The 19,211-nt window shown below is 34.6% G+C and overlaps 1 protein-coding gene across 1 annotated transcript; it reads right to left on the bottom strand.

The window, feature by feature from the left end:
- Positions 1-924: 924 nt before the first annotated feature.
- Positions 925-13,587, bottom strand: LOC131152430 (NADH dehydrogenase [ubiquinone] iron-sulfur protein 7, mitochondrial). Its single transcript, XM_058104307.1, has 2 exons — positions 12,999-13,587; positions 925-1,502 (listed from the first exon to the last, which is right to left on the bottom strand). Exons 1-2 carry the CDS (start codon positions 13,385-13,387, stop codon positions 1,268-1,270), a joined length of 624 nt encoding a protein of 207 aa, XP_057960290.1. The 5' UTR covers positions 13,388-13,587; the 3' UTR covers positions 925-1,267.
- Between the last annotated feature and the right edge of the window lie 5,624 nt (positions 13,588-19,211).

Below are 19,211 nucleotides of genomic sequence, written 5' to 3' on the forward strand. Positions count from 1 at the left end.
TACCCGTAAATTATTAATTGTAATAATTTAAAGAGAAAAGTACTAGCTTCACCTAAGGTTTTAAAAATCCTTATATAAGGTTTCACGAAAAAACAAACCTCCCTTGAAATTCCAAAATTCTCATATATTTTCCTTGACATTTAATTTTTGGTAATACTCATACTCCATTAATCTATCAAGGTAAAGGAGAATGTAATTGTCCCAAAAATTAAATGTAAAGGGAGATTACTCAAAAAATTTGATACCTTAATTTAAGATCTGCATCTTGCTATGAAATTATGAAACCTTAAAAGAAAATTTGCCACTTTTTTTGTAAGCCTGTGAGAGGTTAATAAATCTTACCCTAATTTAACTAAAATAGCTAGTAAATTTTTTATGTCACATGAATTCTACAATGCAAATTAATGTTACGTTTCGTTCACAAAAAATACATATTCCTAAAAATACATTAGCTATAATTAATTGAATAAAAAACACATTATTACTGGAAAACAAATAGCAACTTGAAATATTTTTGAATCCATAAAAATAGTAGACTTTTCAAGTTTTATTATAAGAATATCTACTCCTTTTTTATTACTTATTGAATGAAATAATAAGAAATATATAATAAAATATCTATTACCTCGATTCTCCAATTTTTCACCAGATTTCATTTAATTTCAAAAATATAACTATTTCGACAAACTAAACATTAATTAAATAAAAACATTTCCGTAACTTCTTCGAAATTTTGAAGCAGGGGACACCCCAAATAACCATTCTTTCAATTGTCGCCCATTAATTAGTTGTCTAGACCAGTCCCCCCCCCCCCCCCCCCCCCCCCCCCCCCCCCCCCACCACACCAGCATCAGCATTACAAGCAGCTTTCAACAAATTGAACATGGCCCTATAACGTTTCAGCAAATCAAAGAGACTCCCAAGTGCACACGTAAGCATTTTTTTTTTTATTACATTTCAGCCAAAATCACAAACAGGTTCAGGTGATGATGCCATGGGAAGACAAAATACAGAATGAGGATATGGGTCCATGTAAACCAAAGAAATTATAAGTTCGAGGGATCTGCTGTCTCTGAAGACCAGCGTTGCAGCATGAAATATAGGTTTAACACACCATATATGGCCAAATTAAACAAAGCAAACTTACAAAGGGTAAAATAAATCTCCCCAATCGGTATGGCTCTTCCTGAGGGAAAATCTACTGGCAGCAGGCTTTATGTTTGCATTAAGAATACAGCAACAACAGCCACATGCAGGTGAAAGAGACTCATTTGGTCCACCAGTGAAGGAAATCCTTACGCCTGTTGATCTTCTTCTGCAATTGGAGAAGGCCATAGAGCAAAGCCTCAGCTGTTGGTGGGCAGCCCGGAACATAAATGTCAACTGGGACGATTCTGTCACAACCTCGAACTACAGAGTATGAGTAGTGGTAGTATCCACCTCCATTTGCACAGCTTCCCATTGAAATGACCCACCTAGGCTCAGGCATTTGATCATAAACCCTGCAAGAAGATTTAGCGCATGGAATGCCGTTAAAATTAACTTTTATATACTTCATATGCTATGATACTCTACATACTTATGATTGCCAAAGCTGTAGAACTAGAGAATAGAAGTTGAAACCTTATGGGAGCAAATCCAATCCCAAAATAACACCCAAGTCGTCTTGGAAATCAAACAATGCATACACAGGGGATGGTGCTACATAATTTTGTGGAAGAAAATAATTGTTCCCTGTGCTTTGAAAGCAAGAGTGAGGTAATCTGGATGCTTAAAATGCTCATCCTTCAATTCCTAACTAAAAATATAGCAATCAAAAGATTGGAAAAAATACCAATGTGGAGAACAGGATCAGTATACATATCCTGCCCATACCTGAAGACAGGTAGCGCATTCTGCTAAGAGGCTGTTTTCTTCAGAGCTCCAACTTGATCTCTCTCACACCAAACCAAAGGGGGATACAGGACACAAAAAATCTAAGTCAATAGATAGAAAAAAAATACACAAGAATATTTGGTCTGTATAGCCTTACCTTGCAAACACAACCCTGTCAAGAAGTCTATAGTCACACTTTATTACAACCATACAGATCAACTGCACCAAAACACAATTTGCACCAATCTTACAATTAACTTGGCCATGGAAATAGGCGACATCAGCAAGGCAAAATCCAGAAACTTCACAACCACCCAAAGCTGAGGTCCATATACTAATCAAGTTATTCAAACCCCACTCTTGCTACAACCGAGCTGATGCTGCCTACAGATCCTTATAAGCACCGTAAAACAGGGAAGCGATTGTAACCATCTGCCATTGCATTCCACAATTACAAGCATCCTGTTACTAATGTTGACCACGCATAACTTGCTGATCTAACAACACAAATGCCATATTTGTTTCAGCAATAAAATCTCAATCAAGCAGTGCCACAGCTCCATATACAGAATCCTATGCTATAACTTCGCTTTCCCAAGACAGCCAGTCCAAAAAAAGAGTTTCAAAATTAAGATGCTCAGTGCTCACTGTGTACTTAATCTACTTAAATAGACCCATTTTAGAAATTCTAAACTAAATTCTAGACAATATACAGAATCTACTCAAAGCGACTCATTTGGAAATTAAAAACCATACACAACCACATGAAACACATGTAGTTTTCCGAGAAGTATTGTCACATAGATGACTGAAAATAGTAGGAACGTACAAATATTATTGAAAACCCAAAGATAGCACCAAAACCAAAATTGTTTTAACATTTAATTTTTAATTTTGGTTTTAGCTTGTAATTTTTATATTTTATTTTCTATTTTTTGGTTTCAGTTATGAGTGCAAACCAAACCCAAAAAACTGGTTATTATAATAAAATAATACACAGAATCTACTCAAAGAGACTCATTCGGAAATTCTAAACAATACACAACCACATGAAATACATGCAGTTTGAAAGAAGTATTGTCACTTAGATGACTGAAAATAGTGGGAAAGTACAAATATTATTGAAAACCCAAAGACAGCACCAAAACCAAAATTGTTGTAACATTTGGTTTTCAATTTTGGTTTTAGCTTGTAATTTTTATATTTTATTTTCTGTTTTTTGGTTTCAGTTACGAGTGCAAACACAACCCGAAAACTGGTTATTGATAGAATAGGAAGGTGCAAAAAGGAGAGAGTAAAGCATCTCCTTTCAAAATTCAGGGTAACCCCAGGAAAATAAAGAAATACAAAACAAAAGGAACATTAGGAAAAAAAATCAGCAGGCCCTATCATTTCAACAAGGAAAGCCAATTATGCTGAACATCTGAAAAATGCATCCCCCTGAAGTTCCCATTACCCACACACGAAAGAGAGGTCAAATGTTGAATCTTCTCCCAAACCAGTAAAAGAGAGCAAAAATGCATGTTTTCATTTGTTGGCCTAATAAGGCTTTATCTTGTTTTGATAATGACTAACCAAAGCATCTAATTTTGCTATTAAGTGTATTTATAGGTATTACTATATAAAAGTATAATAAAAGATGCATAATGGAAAGCCATGAAGAACACAAGTAAATGAAAGATGGTTGTTGAAGGAAAGCTTGGATGAAGACCAAGCTTAAGGACACGAAGTCCTAAATAGCATATCATGTGTATTGTAAAATAGGTTTCATGTAAGTACATCTTAGTTGGTTTTTGTTATGAAGCTCTTAGGTTATATATTTAGACCCTAGATACCTTTTAACGTCTTGGAAAATATTTTTACAAAATCTAAATGATATTTCAAAAGATTAAAATTATTTTTGGAATAAAAAATATAAAGGAATTTGAATATTTGAACAAACTAGACTGGCATCAGAGAGTTCGGGCGACCGAACCTCATGTTCAGTCGACCGAATGGCTACTGCCATTATAAAGTTCCAAACACAGTGAGTTTGGGCAACCAAACCTCAGGGTTAATCAATCGAACATGTTCGGGCAACTGAACTTTGATTTCAATCAACTGAATGGCTACTGCCAGTTTTGAAATTCAAATTTAAATTGGTTCTGACAACTGAACCGTCTGTTCAGTTGACTGAAGCGCTGCGATAAGTTTCGCAAACGGCCGAAAATCTTTTCGATTCTCAAATATAATGTTACCAAAGCATGCACAACGGCTATAATTCAAAAGATCATATAAATAGTTAACCCTAAACATGTTTTGAAAAAGAGATTACACATATTATTAAATACCAAGTGTGATTTGCGCCTTTTTTTTTTTTTTTCTTTTGCTGAATAATTTTCTGAGTTTGTTCTTCAAGTTTATAGTTTTTCAAAACCAGAAAACCTAGCCTAATCTCTCTTCGAGCTTCATAGGAATATCATTTTGAGAGTGCATTAGCTTTTAATTGTGTACAATTTACTCTATTCAGAGAGCTTTTTCTTGTACAACTTGAAACAAAGGATGATAATTTTTATACAAACCATGGATTGGAGGGCTTGGAGAGTTATTGCCGAAGGCAAATATGTGCCTAAAAAATTCACTGATAATAAAGAAGTCCCTAAGGAAGAAAGTGAGATGAATGAAACCGACATGAAGTTAATGCAAATTAACTCAGTGCCATGAATGCCATATATTGTGCTTTAGATGCAAATGAATTTAATGGGATAATGGATTGTAAAAGTGCTAAAAAAATTTGGGAGAAGTTAGAAATAACTTATAAAGGAACCGTAGATGTTAGGGATAGCCGTATAGACATGTTCACTAGTGAGTATGAAGCCTTTAGAATGAACCCTGATGAATCTATATCTAGCATATATACTAGGTTCACTCGCATCATAAATTCCCTCAACGCACTAGCAAAGACCTACCCCACATATAAAATGATTAGGAAAATTCTTAGAGGACTTCCATCGATATGGGAACCTAAGGCTACAGTCATAGCTAAAGGTAGGAATTTGAAGGCAATGACTCTAGACGTGCTCATAGGGTCACTTCTCACGTATGAGAAGGCTATTAATGAAAGAGCAAGTGAAAACCCTAAAGCTAAGAAATCCATCGCACTCAAAGCTTCCAAGGAAAGCTCAAGTAATGAAGATGATGAAGAGATGGATGTAAATGACCTAGCCTTTATGACCAAAAGACTCAAAAAATTCTTCAACAAGAAGAAATTTACAAGAAAATTTTGGGACTCCAAGATGGATAAGGGAGAGTCAAGAAGAAGCGAGTCAAAAGTAGAACCGCCTACTTGCTACAACTGCAAGGAGGTTGGACATTATCAACCAGAGTGTCCACTACTCAAAAGGGACTCTAAGAATAAGAAGAATAAGAAGAAGAAGGCTATGAAGGCCACTACTTGGGACAATTCAAGCTCAAGTAGTTCAAAGAGTGAATCAAGCGATGAAGAGGTTGCGAACTTCTGCCTTATGGCACGGAATGACGATGAGGAACAAAGCTCTTCTTTGAACTCATTTAATGATTCATGTAATGAATCTTGTGATGAATCGAATGATGAATCTAATGATAAAAGCATGCCATCTCATGAGGAGCTACAAAGAGAATTATTTAACGTTCATAAGATTCTAGTCAAGATGTCCAAACAAAATATTTCATTAAAGAATGAGAATGAAGCTTCAGTGAAAGATTTAGAATCTGATACTATGGTTGAAAAGGAAAAGGACTTAAAAATTAATAGATTGGAGAATAAGATTGAAAAGGTAACAAAAGAGCTAGAAAACTTAAAATCCCAAGCTGCTCTTGAAAATGAGAAAGAATTGAAGACAACAAGCTTAGAAAGCAAGGTTAAAGACTATGCTATCAATTTTGATAAACTAGTAAGTTCTCAAAAGATGGCCTTGGATAAAGAAGGCATCGGTTTCAATGGCAAAGAGAACAAGAAAAATAAGAATCTCTATATGGGATACTTTGTAAAAGAGTCAAAATTCTATGCTAGCACTTCATTAAATAATGCTTATACTCACACTACCTATTTCCTATGCAAAAAGAAGGGTCATATCAAATTTGATTGCCCGTTTAAAAGAAAAGGTGTGAAAACCACAAAGGTTTGGAGAGTCAAGGAAACATCCACCCCTTGAGACCCAAGGAAGAATGGGTACCAAGAAGAATGACATAATCTTTAAAATAATACTTCCTTAGATCTTAGAATTAGTCACCTATTAGGGATTAAGTCAATTCACCCATGTCTAAATGAAGAAGTTTAGTAATGACAATATAATGCTCTAATAGTGGATAATGCTTAAAATGTCAAATCTTAGGATATGAATCTACTGTACTAAGGATTTTAGGTAACCAAGTCAATATGAGAAAGTTAAAGGACAATTATAAATGATTTATGTATGCTTGAGTTTAAATGTTTATAGTATAGCATACTTTGTCCAAAGCACTGATTTGAGTTTTAGGGGAGTCAACCATAACAATGTAAGTACAGTGTACTATCTAATCCTAAACTCATTTTGAAGCTTTAATGTTTAATCAAAATTGAAAGATATTCAAAAATGAAAAATCAATCATCATTTATAAGTCAGCGTGTCAAATATAGAATAAACAAAAGATTTATTATCTCAAGAAACTAATGGGTTCTCTAAATGAACAATCATGCTTATCTAAGAAACCCACACTTAACCATGAACTTCAAGTGTTAGTACAATACAATTGGAATAAAGTTGGTCTTTTGAACTTATCTGAATACTCTTATGAACTCAATATTAAGTTAGTCGTTCATAATCATCTCTCAATCATTGATCAAAATTAGAGTTTGGATTATTAGAATAGTATTGTTGGCCTCAACAAATCTACATTGGATGAACAAGGACTCAATTAAGCTAAATTGGAAAACCATTCAAACCTTAGCCAATAATATTATTGCTCTTCTTTAGTAAAATGGAGATCTTATATGGAGGTTTGCAAATTGAATGATCTTTTATCAAAAAGGAGAGAATTTGAAGCAAATCAAGCTTATTACATGTTAAGGAAAGTGTTTGAAGAGATTTGATTCATTACCTTAAGATTTCCAAGCTTCATTTAAGAAATTGGCAAATCTCAGGACATTCGGGCAACCGAATGAAGTGTCCAGTCGACCGAATACACTTATCTTAAGTGTTTTTGAGTTTTTCAGACAGTTTGGGCGACCGATGAACATACTAAAGATAGTCAACCAAATGCTCCGGGCGACTGAATGACTAGTCCAATCGACCGAATTTGTACTGCCTCTATTAATTGGGTGTGTCAGGTGATTCGGGCGACCGAACCTCACCCTCGGTCGACCGAACCGCAAGCATTTGAAAACTCACGGTCGCGTATGATTATTGATATTAATATACCAATCATATATATATATATATGATTGGTTAGCAACCATTATGAGTTCTATGTTGAAATGCTAACCGTGTATGCATGCTAACTGCTAAATGTTGATTGTGACGTAAAGTTGAATCTTGGCAGACTTCGGCTAATTAATGTATGCTTATCATGTACTGCTGGTGATCATATCTTTGTGAACTGCATGCTAGTTGTTGGCAAACATATGTTTGCTCTTGCTGGCCATTTGCATGGTTGTACTCTAATGTTGAATTTTTATTGAGATTTTTTTGTTGATGTCCAAAGGGGGAGAATAATAAACAAAATGAAATTTCTAAGTGGTAAAATAATACTTTTGATATCTATGTCAAAAGGGGGAGAAATTTTTTAGCAAAATGCAAAAAATATTACAAAATACCCTTTTAAATTCCAAGTAAAAAGGGGGGGAATTTTTTTTAGAAAAGGGGAGAATTTAATCACAAATGAGCTTAAACAAATGGTTTTACATTACATATTCTTTTGATTATGCTTATTGTGAGGGGCAACCTTATCAACGCTACCTCATTTTCCTCCTTGTTTGTCATCATCAAAAAGGGGAAATTGTGATCTTGTTTTGATAATAACAAACCAAGGCATCTAATTGTGCTATCAAGTGTAATTACCAATATTACTATATAAAAGCACAATAAAAGATGCATAATGGAAAGCCATGAAGAACACAAATAAATGAAAGATGGCTGTTGAAGGAAAGCTTGGATGAAGACCAAGCTTAAGGACATGAAGACCTAAATAGCATATCATGTGTATTGTAAAATAGGTTTCATGTAAGTACATCTCAGTTGGTTTTTGTTATAAAGCTCTTAAGTTATATATTTGGACCCTAGATACCTTTTAACGTCTTGAAAAATATTTTTACAAAGTCCAATGATATTTCAAAAGATTAAAATTATTTTTGGAATAAAAAATATAAAGGAATTTGAATTTTTGAACAAATTGGTCAGGCATCGGAGAGTTCGGGCGACCAATCCTTGTGTTCAATCGCCCGAATGGCTACTGTCATTATAAAGTTCCAGACACAGTGAGTTCGGGCGACCGAACCTCAAGGTTTAGTAGACCGATCGTGTTTGGGCGACCGAACTTAGACTTCAATCGACCGAATGGCTGCTTCCAGTTTTGAAATTCATATTTAAATTAGTTTGGGCAACCGAACTATCTGTTCAGTCGACCGAAGCGCTGCAATAAGTTTTGCAAACGGCCGAAAATCTTTTCGATTCTCAATATAATGTTACCAAAACATGCCCAACGGCTATAATTCAAAAGATGATATAAATAGCTAACCCTAAACATGTTTTAAAAAAAAGATTACGCATATTATTGAATACCAACTACCAAGTGTGATTTGCGCTGTTCCTTTTGCTGAATAATTTTCTGAGTTTGTTCTTTAAGTTTATAGTTTTTCAAAATCAGAAAACCCTAGCCTAATCTCTTCGAGCTTCATAGCAATATCATTCTAAGAGTATATTAGCTTTTAACTGTGTACAATCTACTCTATTCAGAGAGCTTTTTCTTGTACAACTCTGCTGTTACTTACTCTTGTAAATTGACGATTCTGGTGTTGAATCTTTGAACAAGCGAAAGAGTGTTTTTGTTTAAAAGGTAACTCTACCTAAGTAAAGGAGAGAGGCGACTCTACCAAGTGAAGGAGTGGGGTTCTCTGCCCAAGCAAAGGAGAGAGGTAACTCCACCTACATAAAGGAGAGAGGCAACTCCGCCTATTGAGGGAGGGTTTGTAAAAAGGCATCTCCGCCTACTAAAAGAGAGAGAGGTTTCTCCGCCTATTAAAGGAGGTATAGTGAATCCTGATAGCGGGTTGCTTGAGGCAAGGACGTGGACACGATTGCCGAACCTTGTAAAAAATCTGGTTTCACTCTTTTCCCTTATCTCATTATATTTCTAAGCATATTTATTTTGAAATGTATCTGCTGTGAATGCTGTGAATATTTTACTATTATTGTGTTCGTTGATCACGTATTGAACTTATAGCAACAACTCTTGTGTAGTTGATAATATTTATATTGATATTGAGTTGTTGTAAATATTGTTGACATTGAGTTGTTGATCACTTGTTGAAATCAATGAATAAAATATTTCATAGTTAAAGATATCTACATTGATAGATTTAATTGCTGGTAATAATTTTTAGTAGTTAATGTACTTTATAAGTTTGTTTCAAGTTTAAAAAGCTTGAAATGTTTTTAATAAGAACAATATTAGTGTAAAAAATTGTTAAAGCAATTCATGAGCTTGGAAACAATGGAACATAACAATGTGTTAACAATCAGTAAGGGTGAGTAACAAACCATAGCAACTGCCATGGCATCGTAGCAAACCATATTAGACGATACCCATAATAATTAGAACATTTACAAGATATGTAACAGTTTCAGAAGGCACTGATGCAGTGATACCATCAGTAATGACACTGCATAACAAAGTGACTAGCCTAAGGTAATGATCATTCAAAATCTTACTTACAAACTATTTGGAGTTCGCAATGATGATACTGCCCAAGGAAACCAGTGCCTCCCATTCTTACCTCAAAGGAACAAACAATGTAGAAATATCCACAAGCAGTGGATGGTTTATCTAAAAGTGTCTTCACATGCGAATTTTCTTCCTCATGTAGCATTTGATTTGGTGCGATCAAGATGTCCAAAAAGCAATAAAAACAAAAAGAATTTGGTATAAAACATGGAAAAAGTGTAGAAATATAGAAAACTATGAAAAGTACAAAGATGCAAAAAAGGCCATGGGTAAAACTAAACATAGAGCTCATGATAATTTACACAGAAGAACAGGAAAGAGATATATATAAATTAGCTAGAGCTAGAGAAAGAAAGCGCAAAGATTTAGTGAATGTAAAATGTATAAAGAATGAGAATAATAATTTCTTGAGAGAATAAGAAGACATAATAAAAGAGAGATGGCAAAGACACTTTAATAAGTCTTTTGATGAATACCAAATTGAGAGCTTAAACATAGAAGTGACAAATGAGGAAAAGACAAAAATTTGAGGTTTATTCACAAAATTAGAGTTGCTAAAGTTAAGATGGCTTTAAAAAAGATGAAAAGTGGAAAATTTATAGAACCATATAACATCCTAATTGAATTTTGGAAATTTCTAGGGGATAAAGGATATGGTTAACTAATCTATTCAGCACTATTATATAAATCAAGAAAATGTTGGAGGAATGGATGAAAAGTACATTAATACCAATTTACAAAAACAAAGGTGATATTCAAAATGGTAATATATTACGAAATTAAAGTTTCTAAGTCATCTGATAAAATTGAAAGAAAGGGTAATTGAACAAAGAATAAGAATAGAAACAAGGGTCTCCAAGAATCAATTTGGTTTTATGCCTAGGAAATCAACAATAAAAGCTATTTGCCTACTAAAAAGATAAATGAAAAAGTTTTGAGAAAAAAGAGGCACTTGCATATTGTTTTTATTGACTTATAGAAATCATATGATACAGTACCTAGAGAAGTTCTATGGTGGGTTTTCGAAAAAAAAGGAGTATGCAGCAGATATACTGATGTCATTAAGGATATATATATATATATTCTCTCCTCGTGTAGTTCTAATGCTAGTTGTACTTTATTATATATATATACATAGGTGTACATTAAGGTTCTACTTTAAGCCTCAATCTGTTTTCTTTAGTGATTAATGAACTTACTAAGAATATCCAAAATGAGATCCCATGGTATATGTCGTTTGCTAATGATTTTGTTTTGATTGATGAAGTAAGAGTGGAGCAACTTTAGAGTCTATAGGACTTAAGATAAGTAGAAATATGACAGAAAATATGAAATGTAATTTCAGCCATGTAACGAGGAATATTGAAGACAAGATTAAAATTGACAAATCAAGACATCAACGGCACTAATAGATTTCAATATTTTACATCTATTATGCAAGCAAAGGGAGAAATTGAAGAGGACGTAGTACATAGAATTAAAGCAAGTTAGGTAAAATGGAGGAGTGCGTCAGGTGCGCTATGCAATCATCGAATACTAATATACTATTACAATTAGAAGGAATGTTCTATAGGATGGCTATACAACCAATCATGCTTCATGGATTAAAATGTTTGCAAAGTAAGAAACAACACATTCAAAAGTAAAAGGGGTCAAAATATGCATGCTAAGGTGGATGAGTGTATAACATTCAATGATAAACTAAGGAATGAACATATTCACAATAAGTTAGGCACCGGTAGAAAATAACATGAGGGAGGGGCAGCTCAAGTCATTTAAGCATTTGAAATGTAGGCCAACTAGTACACCAATGAGGAGCGAGCTAGTCATTGTAAATGGTACTAGGAGAGGAACGGGTTGACTTAAAATAAGTTAGAATGAGATAGTGAGGAAAGATTTAATAGCTCTTAATTTAGGAAAAAGAAAATTTCCTCTATCAAGTGAATTGGCAAAAGAGGATTCATATAACCAATCCCACATATGCAAATATTGATTTTATCCGAACTAACATGGAATAACACATAATGGATGGTAAAATTTAAGAATAGTTATTCCTAATCTATAATATAATTGCCAAACCTTAAGGTTTGTTATTGTTGTTGTTGTTGTTGTTTCATTTGATTTTGGAAAGATACCGAATGAGAATGAAATAATTATTGAATAGGAGTATAACAATTTACAAAATAAAGTTCATTTAAGGCAGATGTCTATGACAATTGACAGTGTCCTTGCAATCAATGTGAGATAGATTATAAATAACTATTCTTAAATTTCAATATCTATTCCCATGCTATTCCATGTTAGTTGGAATAAAATCAATTTTTGCATAATCAACTTCCATAGAACAGCATCGTCCTTTTTGTAAACTACAATATTCATATGTAATAGTTATTCCATTTCCATCCCTATCTTATTCTATTCTACAAACCAAGTGGCAAGCATAATCTTAATCCCTTTTCCATCATCGCCACTATTCCTGTAAACGCCAAATGGCACCCATGTCCAGCCATCTTCTATACTTTACAGAAAACAAGGTACAGAGTAAGCCCCAGCTGGGATTTCTGTTTGTCAAAAAAACACCTTATCCCGTGTAGCTGGCAAACCCACAACCATGGCCCTTACTTCGAAATGCTCCCAATGCACCCATCTTCTACCCCCAATACTTTGGGTAATAGCTGCACTCACATACCCCACTTTGGTTTCTGGAACGCATACAACATATAGTCGCCAAGCCTACTCAACCACAAGTTTTAGCTCCCACCACATCAATTTTCCTTCTCCCCTCCACTTAAAAAATAAATAAATCAAAAGGGAGGAAACATTACAAATGATTTCCAGAATTCAAACAAGTATTAATGGTTCTGGCACGATTGTACGTGCGAAACCCTAAATACGAAAGAGCTCCCAACATCCTACCGCTTAAGGCAATATCGACATTTCTTTGTCGAAACGAAACATAATTTTGAATGCAAAAGTAATCGAATACAAATCAATCAAAGAGTTCTTCGTTTTCTTTTCATTACCGGGGGAGAAAAAGAATTAAAAACACACAAGAAAAACAATGAATTCAGTTCTCATTCCCTTTTCTTCCTTTCTCTGAGCAAACATAGAAAGGACTATTGAAAACCTAAAAATCGCCAAATTTAACGTTCACAAATTCAGAGAGAGAGAGAGAGAGAGAGTACTTGCGCAAAGCAGGTGCCATCTTGTTTGTGAGAGTACCAGCGACGATCATGCAGTCAGATTGCCTTGGACTGGGCCGGAAAATGATGCCGAAGCGGTCGAGATCGTATCGGGCAGCGCCGGTGTGCATCATTTCGACTGCGCAGCAGGCCAGCCCGAAGGTCATGGGCCAGATGGAGCCGCGGCGAGCCCAGTTCATCAGCGCATCCACCTTCGAGATCACGTACTCTGCCGCCTTCGGCAGCCCCGTTGCCGTCGCCGGTGGAGGCGATTGCCCGTACGGCATCGGCGCCGACGAGGGGCTCAGCGACGGAAGGTTCGTGTGTATAGCGGCTGCCCTCTGGGCCGAGACTAGGGCTAGCCGAGAGGAGTTCTTGGCGAGGAGAGCCATTGAGAAGTCGTCGCAGGGACGAGAGAGAAACCAGACAGACAGTGTCTACTAACGGTGTTCACGCTAAGATTTTTTGTTGTACACGGACAATCCGGTTTTCAAACCATGTGACTCGCCGGCCCCGTCGATCAGCCGCTGCGTGCGTGGGCAGTTGGAAATTTTAAGGGCATGTTCGCTTTGATGTTTCTATTGTTTCTCACATATTTTAAAACGAAATTATTTATATTGTTAGTTTTTTATTTTAATTATTTATTTAATAATTTAAAATAAAATTTTATAATTTTAAATTATTTTACCCGGTCCCAAACCCGACTAAAGAAGGAAGGTTGTGTTAGGTAGCTGACAATCAACGCAAAATTTGTCAGATCATTATGATATGAATCATTACCGAATATTTGTTGGGGCGTCCCCTACGAGTGACGCATTGCACTTGAACCAACCCGAGTGGAGTGAAAAGTAGGCGAGGCTGGGTTAGGTCATCGTCCCGAAACAACGTGTCATGTCGGCGCCTAGGTACAGTGTCAAATATGTGAGGGTTCTTGCATCATTCTGGACGTGGGCAGGTAAAGACATTAGTTCAAAAAACCATGATTAGATTAGCAACTTGGAATATAGGGATACTTGCAAGTAAAAGCATGGAAATTGTGAATACAATGATCAGAAGAAGAATTAATATAATTTGTCTTCAAGAAACAAAGTGGATGGGGGAGAAAGTTAGAGAAATTGATAAATCAAAATTTAAACTTTGGTACGCGGGAAAAGAAAAACATAAGAATGGGCGGGCATTATTATAGACAAAAACTTAAAAATAACATTGTGGATGTAACTAGAGTGGGGGATAGAATTATAAAAATTAAGATGGTATTAGAACAAGAGATAATAAATATCATTAGTACTTATGCTCCTCAATTTGGCTTAATAGAAAATCTTAAGAGACAATTTTGGGAAGATATGGATAGTATTATACAAGACATACCAGGGACTGAGAAAATATTTATAGAAGAAAATCTAAATGGGCACATTGGAAGAGATAATAAAATTATGAGAGAATACATGAAGGATATGGATATGGAGACAAAAATGAGTCCAGGGAGATGATTTTAGACTTTAATAAGTCAAATGATTTTAGTATAATAAATAATTTCTTTAAGAAGAGAGAATAACACTTAATAATCTTTAAAAGTGGACAAAATAGAAGTCAAATAGATTTTTTTTAACTAGGAGGGTAGATCGTTTATCATGCAAGCATTGTAAAGTTATTCCAGGTGAAAGTCTAATCACACAACATAGAGTCTTAGTGTTAGATATATGTATTAAAAAATGGAATAAAAATGATAAAATAAGTCAGTGTAAGAGAACTAGATGGTGAAACCTAAAATGAGAAAATATAATAAAATTTAAAGATAAAATTATCTAAGATCGGGATTCGACCATAGAGGATAGGATAAATACAAATACTCTCTGGAATAGATTAGCTAACTCTATTAAAAAGATAACAAAAGAGATTTTAAGTGATTCAAGGGGAAGATTCTCGAATAGCAAAGAGAGTTGGTGGTGGGATAAAGATATATAAAAAATCAAAAAGACAAAAAGAATTTGGTATAAAATGTGATAAAAATGTAGAAACAGAGATAACCTTGAAAACATAAGGAGACAAGAAAAGATGTAAAAAAGGCTGTTAGTGAAACTAAATATAGATCATGTAACGACCCAAAAATTCATGCCATTTTTTTTTTTTTTTTTTGTGCTATAAAAATCGTATTACTCTGATACCCCTGATAACATCTACAATAACATCTCAGTCCCAAAGTGGGAATTAAGGAATACCTATTTTTAAGATAACACACCAATGTAAGGGAAAACATAAAATCATTTAACCATAATTACAATACCAGAATTCAGAATTTTTCCCAAAACATATATATACATAACTCAAGTATTCACCACTAGTTCAACTAGTATTTACACAAAAACACATCTCCCAGCATACATTTACCCTACAGATAGGGCAGTATAAGATCCCCTCTATCTTCGAGCCTAATTTGCTCGTCTATTCAGATCACCTGAAATATGTTAAATTACTAGGATGAAATAACTTTCAGTAAGACGAAATGTGATATTACCAGTGTGTGGCAATTGAGTTTACATGAACAATATACTTCTAATCTACTGAAGCTGAAATAGCATGCAAAATATAATACAGTATAACTCACACCTATGTGGTTTAAAATACAATTGTTTCTGAACTTTCTATTTAATCATACTTTTAGTATCTATAGGTATATCTGTTGTTTACTATAAATTTGTGTGTATATATATAACTGTGAAAACTTCCCTGGATTGCTATATGTCATGATTTAACCCCTCATAATAGGGTTGTGCCGCCCGTTGGCGAGACTTAATACTAGTTGGCCTACCAGGATAAGTCAACTGAAACCTCTATCGTCAGATCATCCGCCTCAACCCGGATTACCAGGGAGTTTGCAAGCTCTCCCAAGGCACGATCGACTACACATATAATCCACACACTATCTAAGATATGTGGTTGCACTTTATACTGTAATAGTTACGGTACCATGCTCTGTAATATGATATGTTCCATCAGGGTCTGATACTATATAATACTGTTATATATCTTACTGATTTACCATGATTCTACATAACTGTAATAACCATGATTCTGTAAAGTTGTATTAACCATAATGTTGTAATTAACTGATCTGTATAAACTGTAATAACTGTATGTTATGGTTCTATAATATTTTGTAAATCATGGTTCTGTAATATGTATATGATGATACTGTAATCTATAAATTGTTGACCTGATAGGTCACATCCAATTTTGATAATGACAAATACTCTTAGCACTGATGTTTGTACTGAGGCTTGAATGCAGGTTCACCTTATGCGTGTATTCAAACTGAAAGACATATCATGATGGCGTATAGTGATCAAGTAGAAGAATGAAGATATTTGTGTAGTATGTGTAATTATTTATTCATTTTTTCTTCATTATGGGATGTAAAGTTAATTATGGATTGTACACCAATGACTTGTAATAATTTGCATCATGCATGATAGGTAGGTATGCTCAAAATGACCCTAGTTGGACTTTAGGTATACACATAGTGCACTAAGTCCCCAACATCACTTAATATATTAAGGGAGTTAACTAAAGCTAAAATGGACTTAAATGAAGATTTTGAGAGAGGTCGGGCGACCGAACCATGGACGAGTCAACAAGTTGACCTATGTTTGGCAGACCGAACCAAAATGTACACATCTTCCATGGTCGACCAAACCTGTGTTAGGTCACTTTTCACCAACCCGGGCGCTCAAACCTCACGTTCATTTTACCCTCGGGTAACAAAACTTTAGACCGGGCGACCGAATCACGAACTTTTGAGAAATCGCCTCAGTTCAGCAAACCAAACTACTTTTCAGGTGACCGAACCTCAAAAAAAACTTTTTCAACATTGTCTCTATTCGAGCACCCGAACCTTGGACCAAGCACTCAAAAGCTCTCGAGTTGTTTATTTTTACCGAGGTAATTAGGGGTTAAAATAAGTTAAAACTTTAAACTTGTTTTAAATCTTTTCTAATAATACCCATTAAGTCACCAACGGTCATAATTTGCTCACTGCCTATATATGCTAGCTCATTTGCAATGATTAGCAAGGATTAGCAAAAATCATTAAGGTCAAATTCTCTCAAAATTCCAAATTTCTATTTTAACTTGTACTACTCCCATACACTCCAAAACTCAAATTTTTTTGATTATCCAAGTGTTGTGAGTGTTCTTAAAGTGCTTGCGCTTAACTCTCATTTGCTCATACTCTCAATTGTTGTGATTAATTGATTGATTTTATTGAGAGTAAAACATTAAGTTCTCTCATTGATTTTATTTGATAAATCTTGTGTGGGAGGACTTAGAGGCTTGTGGTTCTTGCATTGTCATTGCAAGTTACCTTAACCCATATTTTTGTTTTCAAAAAATTGTTTTCAAGCTTGCATTTAAACATCCCTTGTGCTTAGTATTGAAAACATATTGTTGAGTTTGTTTGAATCATCTTGCTAGCATTTTTTGAAACACTAAACTGATATTGTGATATTCAATACTATGTTTCAAATCTTGCTTAGATATACACTCTAGATCTTGATTGTTTATCCATACTTGATTGAGTGTTTAGCACACATTAAAGCATCGAGTATATTTACATATCATTCGTGTTTGTGTTATTGCTTGAGCTATATTGGTATACATATTTGCTTTTGAAGAAGCATATTTCTGTGTACACAAAATTTTATACACATTTGTTGTATTTCAGGCGTGGGTCTAAAGAGGGAGACTAGTCCTGTGGAATAGTCCTAAATTGGCTTAGACCCGATTAGGAAAGTTAGGTGCACCATCCTGGTAAGGTGTAAGTTGAGATTAGCCCCACTAATTGACTTGGTTGTAAATGGTGCCGCTCCACTCGTTAAGTGAGTCGTAGTGGAATCCTTGTGCTAGTGAGCCAAGGTGGGGACGTAGGCACTTTGGCCAAACCCCGATATCATATTTGGTGTTAGTTTATTTTTCTTACTTTATTTTCTGCACCTGTATGTTTATGGGTTGAATATCTGCTTGGATTTGAAACTGCTTAAACTACCTCCTAGGTTGCGTAATATAGATTGTTGGATTAGATAAACCTAGGCATAATTTTTTAATCTCCAATTCACCCCCCCCCCTCTTGGGATTGCACCAAAGTTAGCATAAATCATGGTACTATGAAAACTGTATTTCTAAATAAAAATGTATATCTCAATAAAACTATATATCTGAGTAAACTATAATATCTGAGTCAAACTATAGATCTGAGTAAACTGTAATATTTGTATAAAATTGTATATTTGAGTAAACTGTGTAGAATTCTATACTATACTAATATTACTCATGCCACACTACTAATTAAATACTACTTATTAACTATAAGCTGCAAAATTGTATAATTTCTTGCTTTGGAAACCCATAAACAAATACTATATTTTTCTGGTAAATTATTTGATTTATTGGTATAGCATATTTCCCTTACCTAACTAACTCGGAGACCTGACCTTAACCTTATCCTCACGCTCGCAGTGTACCAAACTCAAAATCTTGAAATTATACATACATACACACATACATATATATATATATATATATATATATTTCAATCAACTGAATATCCAAAATAATTATCATAATCACATCTTTCCCGAACACACATATTCATAATTTCTTAAACTATAAACTATTTATCATTTTCACTTGGGTTCCTAAGAAAACTTCTACTAGGATCCTTAGCCTGCCTACTGTATACGCACCAAACCTGTATTTCACAAAATCCTAATTCCTCAGTTCAACCCCAAAATTACATTTACATATAAACCTATACCTTCAATAAATTAATAAACCAACCATAAACACCTAAAAAACACCCTTACCTTAGTTTGGGATGGTGCCCCAGAACTCCAAACTAAAATTTTGCTCCGGTAACTTTGTAGAGAATCAACCCCTGATCGTCGTGGTAGTTCTAGATCGTTGATTCGGGCTTAAAATAGAGTAAAATTTTAAAGACAAGGGGAAGATGGTTCGTGGGTTTTTAAGAGAGAGGAAGAAGTAAATTTTGTAAACAAAATAGGCTTGTAGGATATTATACTTTCAGCACTACCAGAGAAGATCATCGCTAGTTTTCTATGCTTCTTAGAAAATTGTCGCCAGTTTTCAATTTAATCGGCCCAGAAATTACTATTTACCCGTTACTAACCCGCTGTAATTTATCAAAACCGTCGCCGATTTTCT

This window comes from Malania oleifera, chromosome 3 (assembly GCF_029873635.1).
Source record: "Malania oleifera isolate guangnan ecotype guangnan chromosome 3, ASM2987363v1, whole genome shotgun sequence".
Lineage (NCBI taxonomy): Eukaryota > Viridiplantae > Streptophyta > Magnoliopsida > Santalales > Ximeniaceae > Malania > Malania oleifera.

What these genes read in the sequence shown, in the direction of transcription:
- LOC131152430 (XM_058104307.1), bottom strand. Translation starts at nt 13,387, where the DNA reads ATGGCTCTCCTCGCCAAGAACTCCTCTCGGCTAGCCCTAGTCTCGGCC. An exon ending in ATGGCACCTGCTTTGCGCAA is followed by an intron (nt 1,503 to 12,998) that starts GTACTCTCTCTC and finishes ATCTTCTTGCAG; the next exon opens with GGTTTATGATCAAATGCCTG.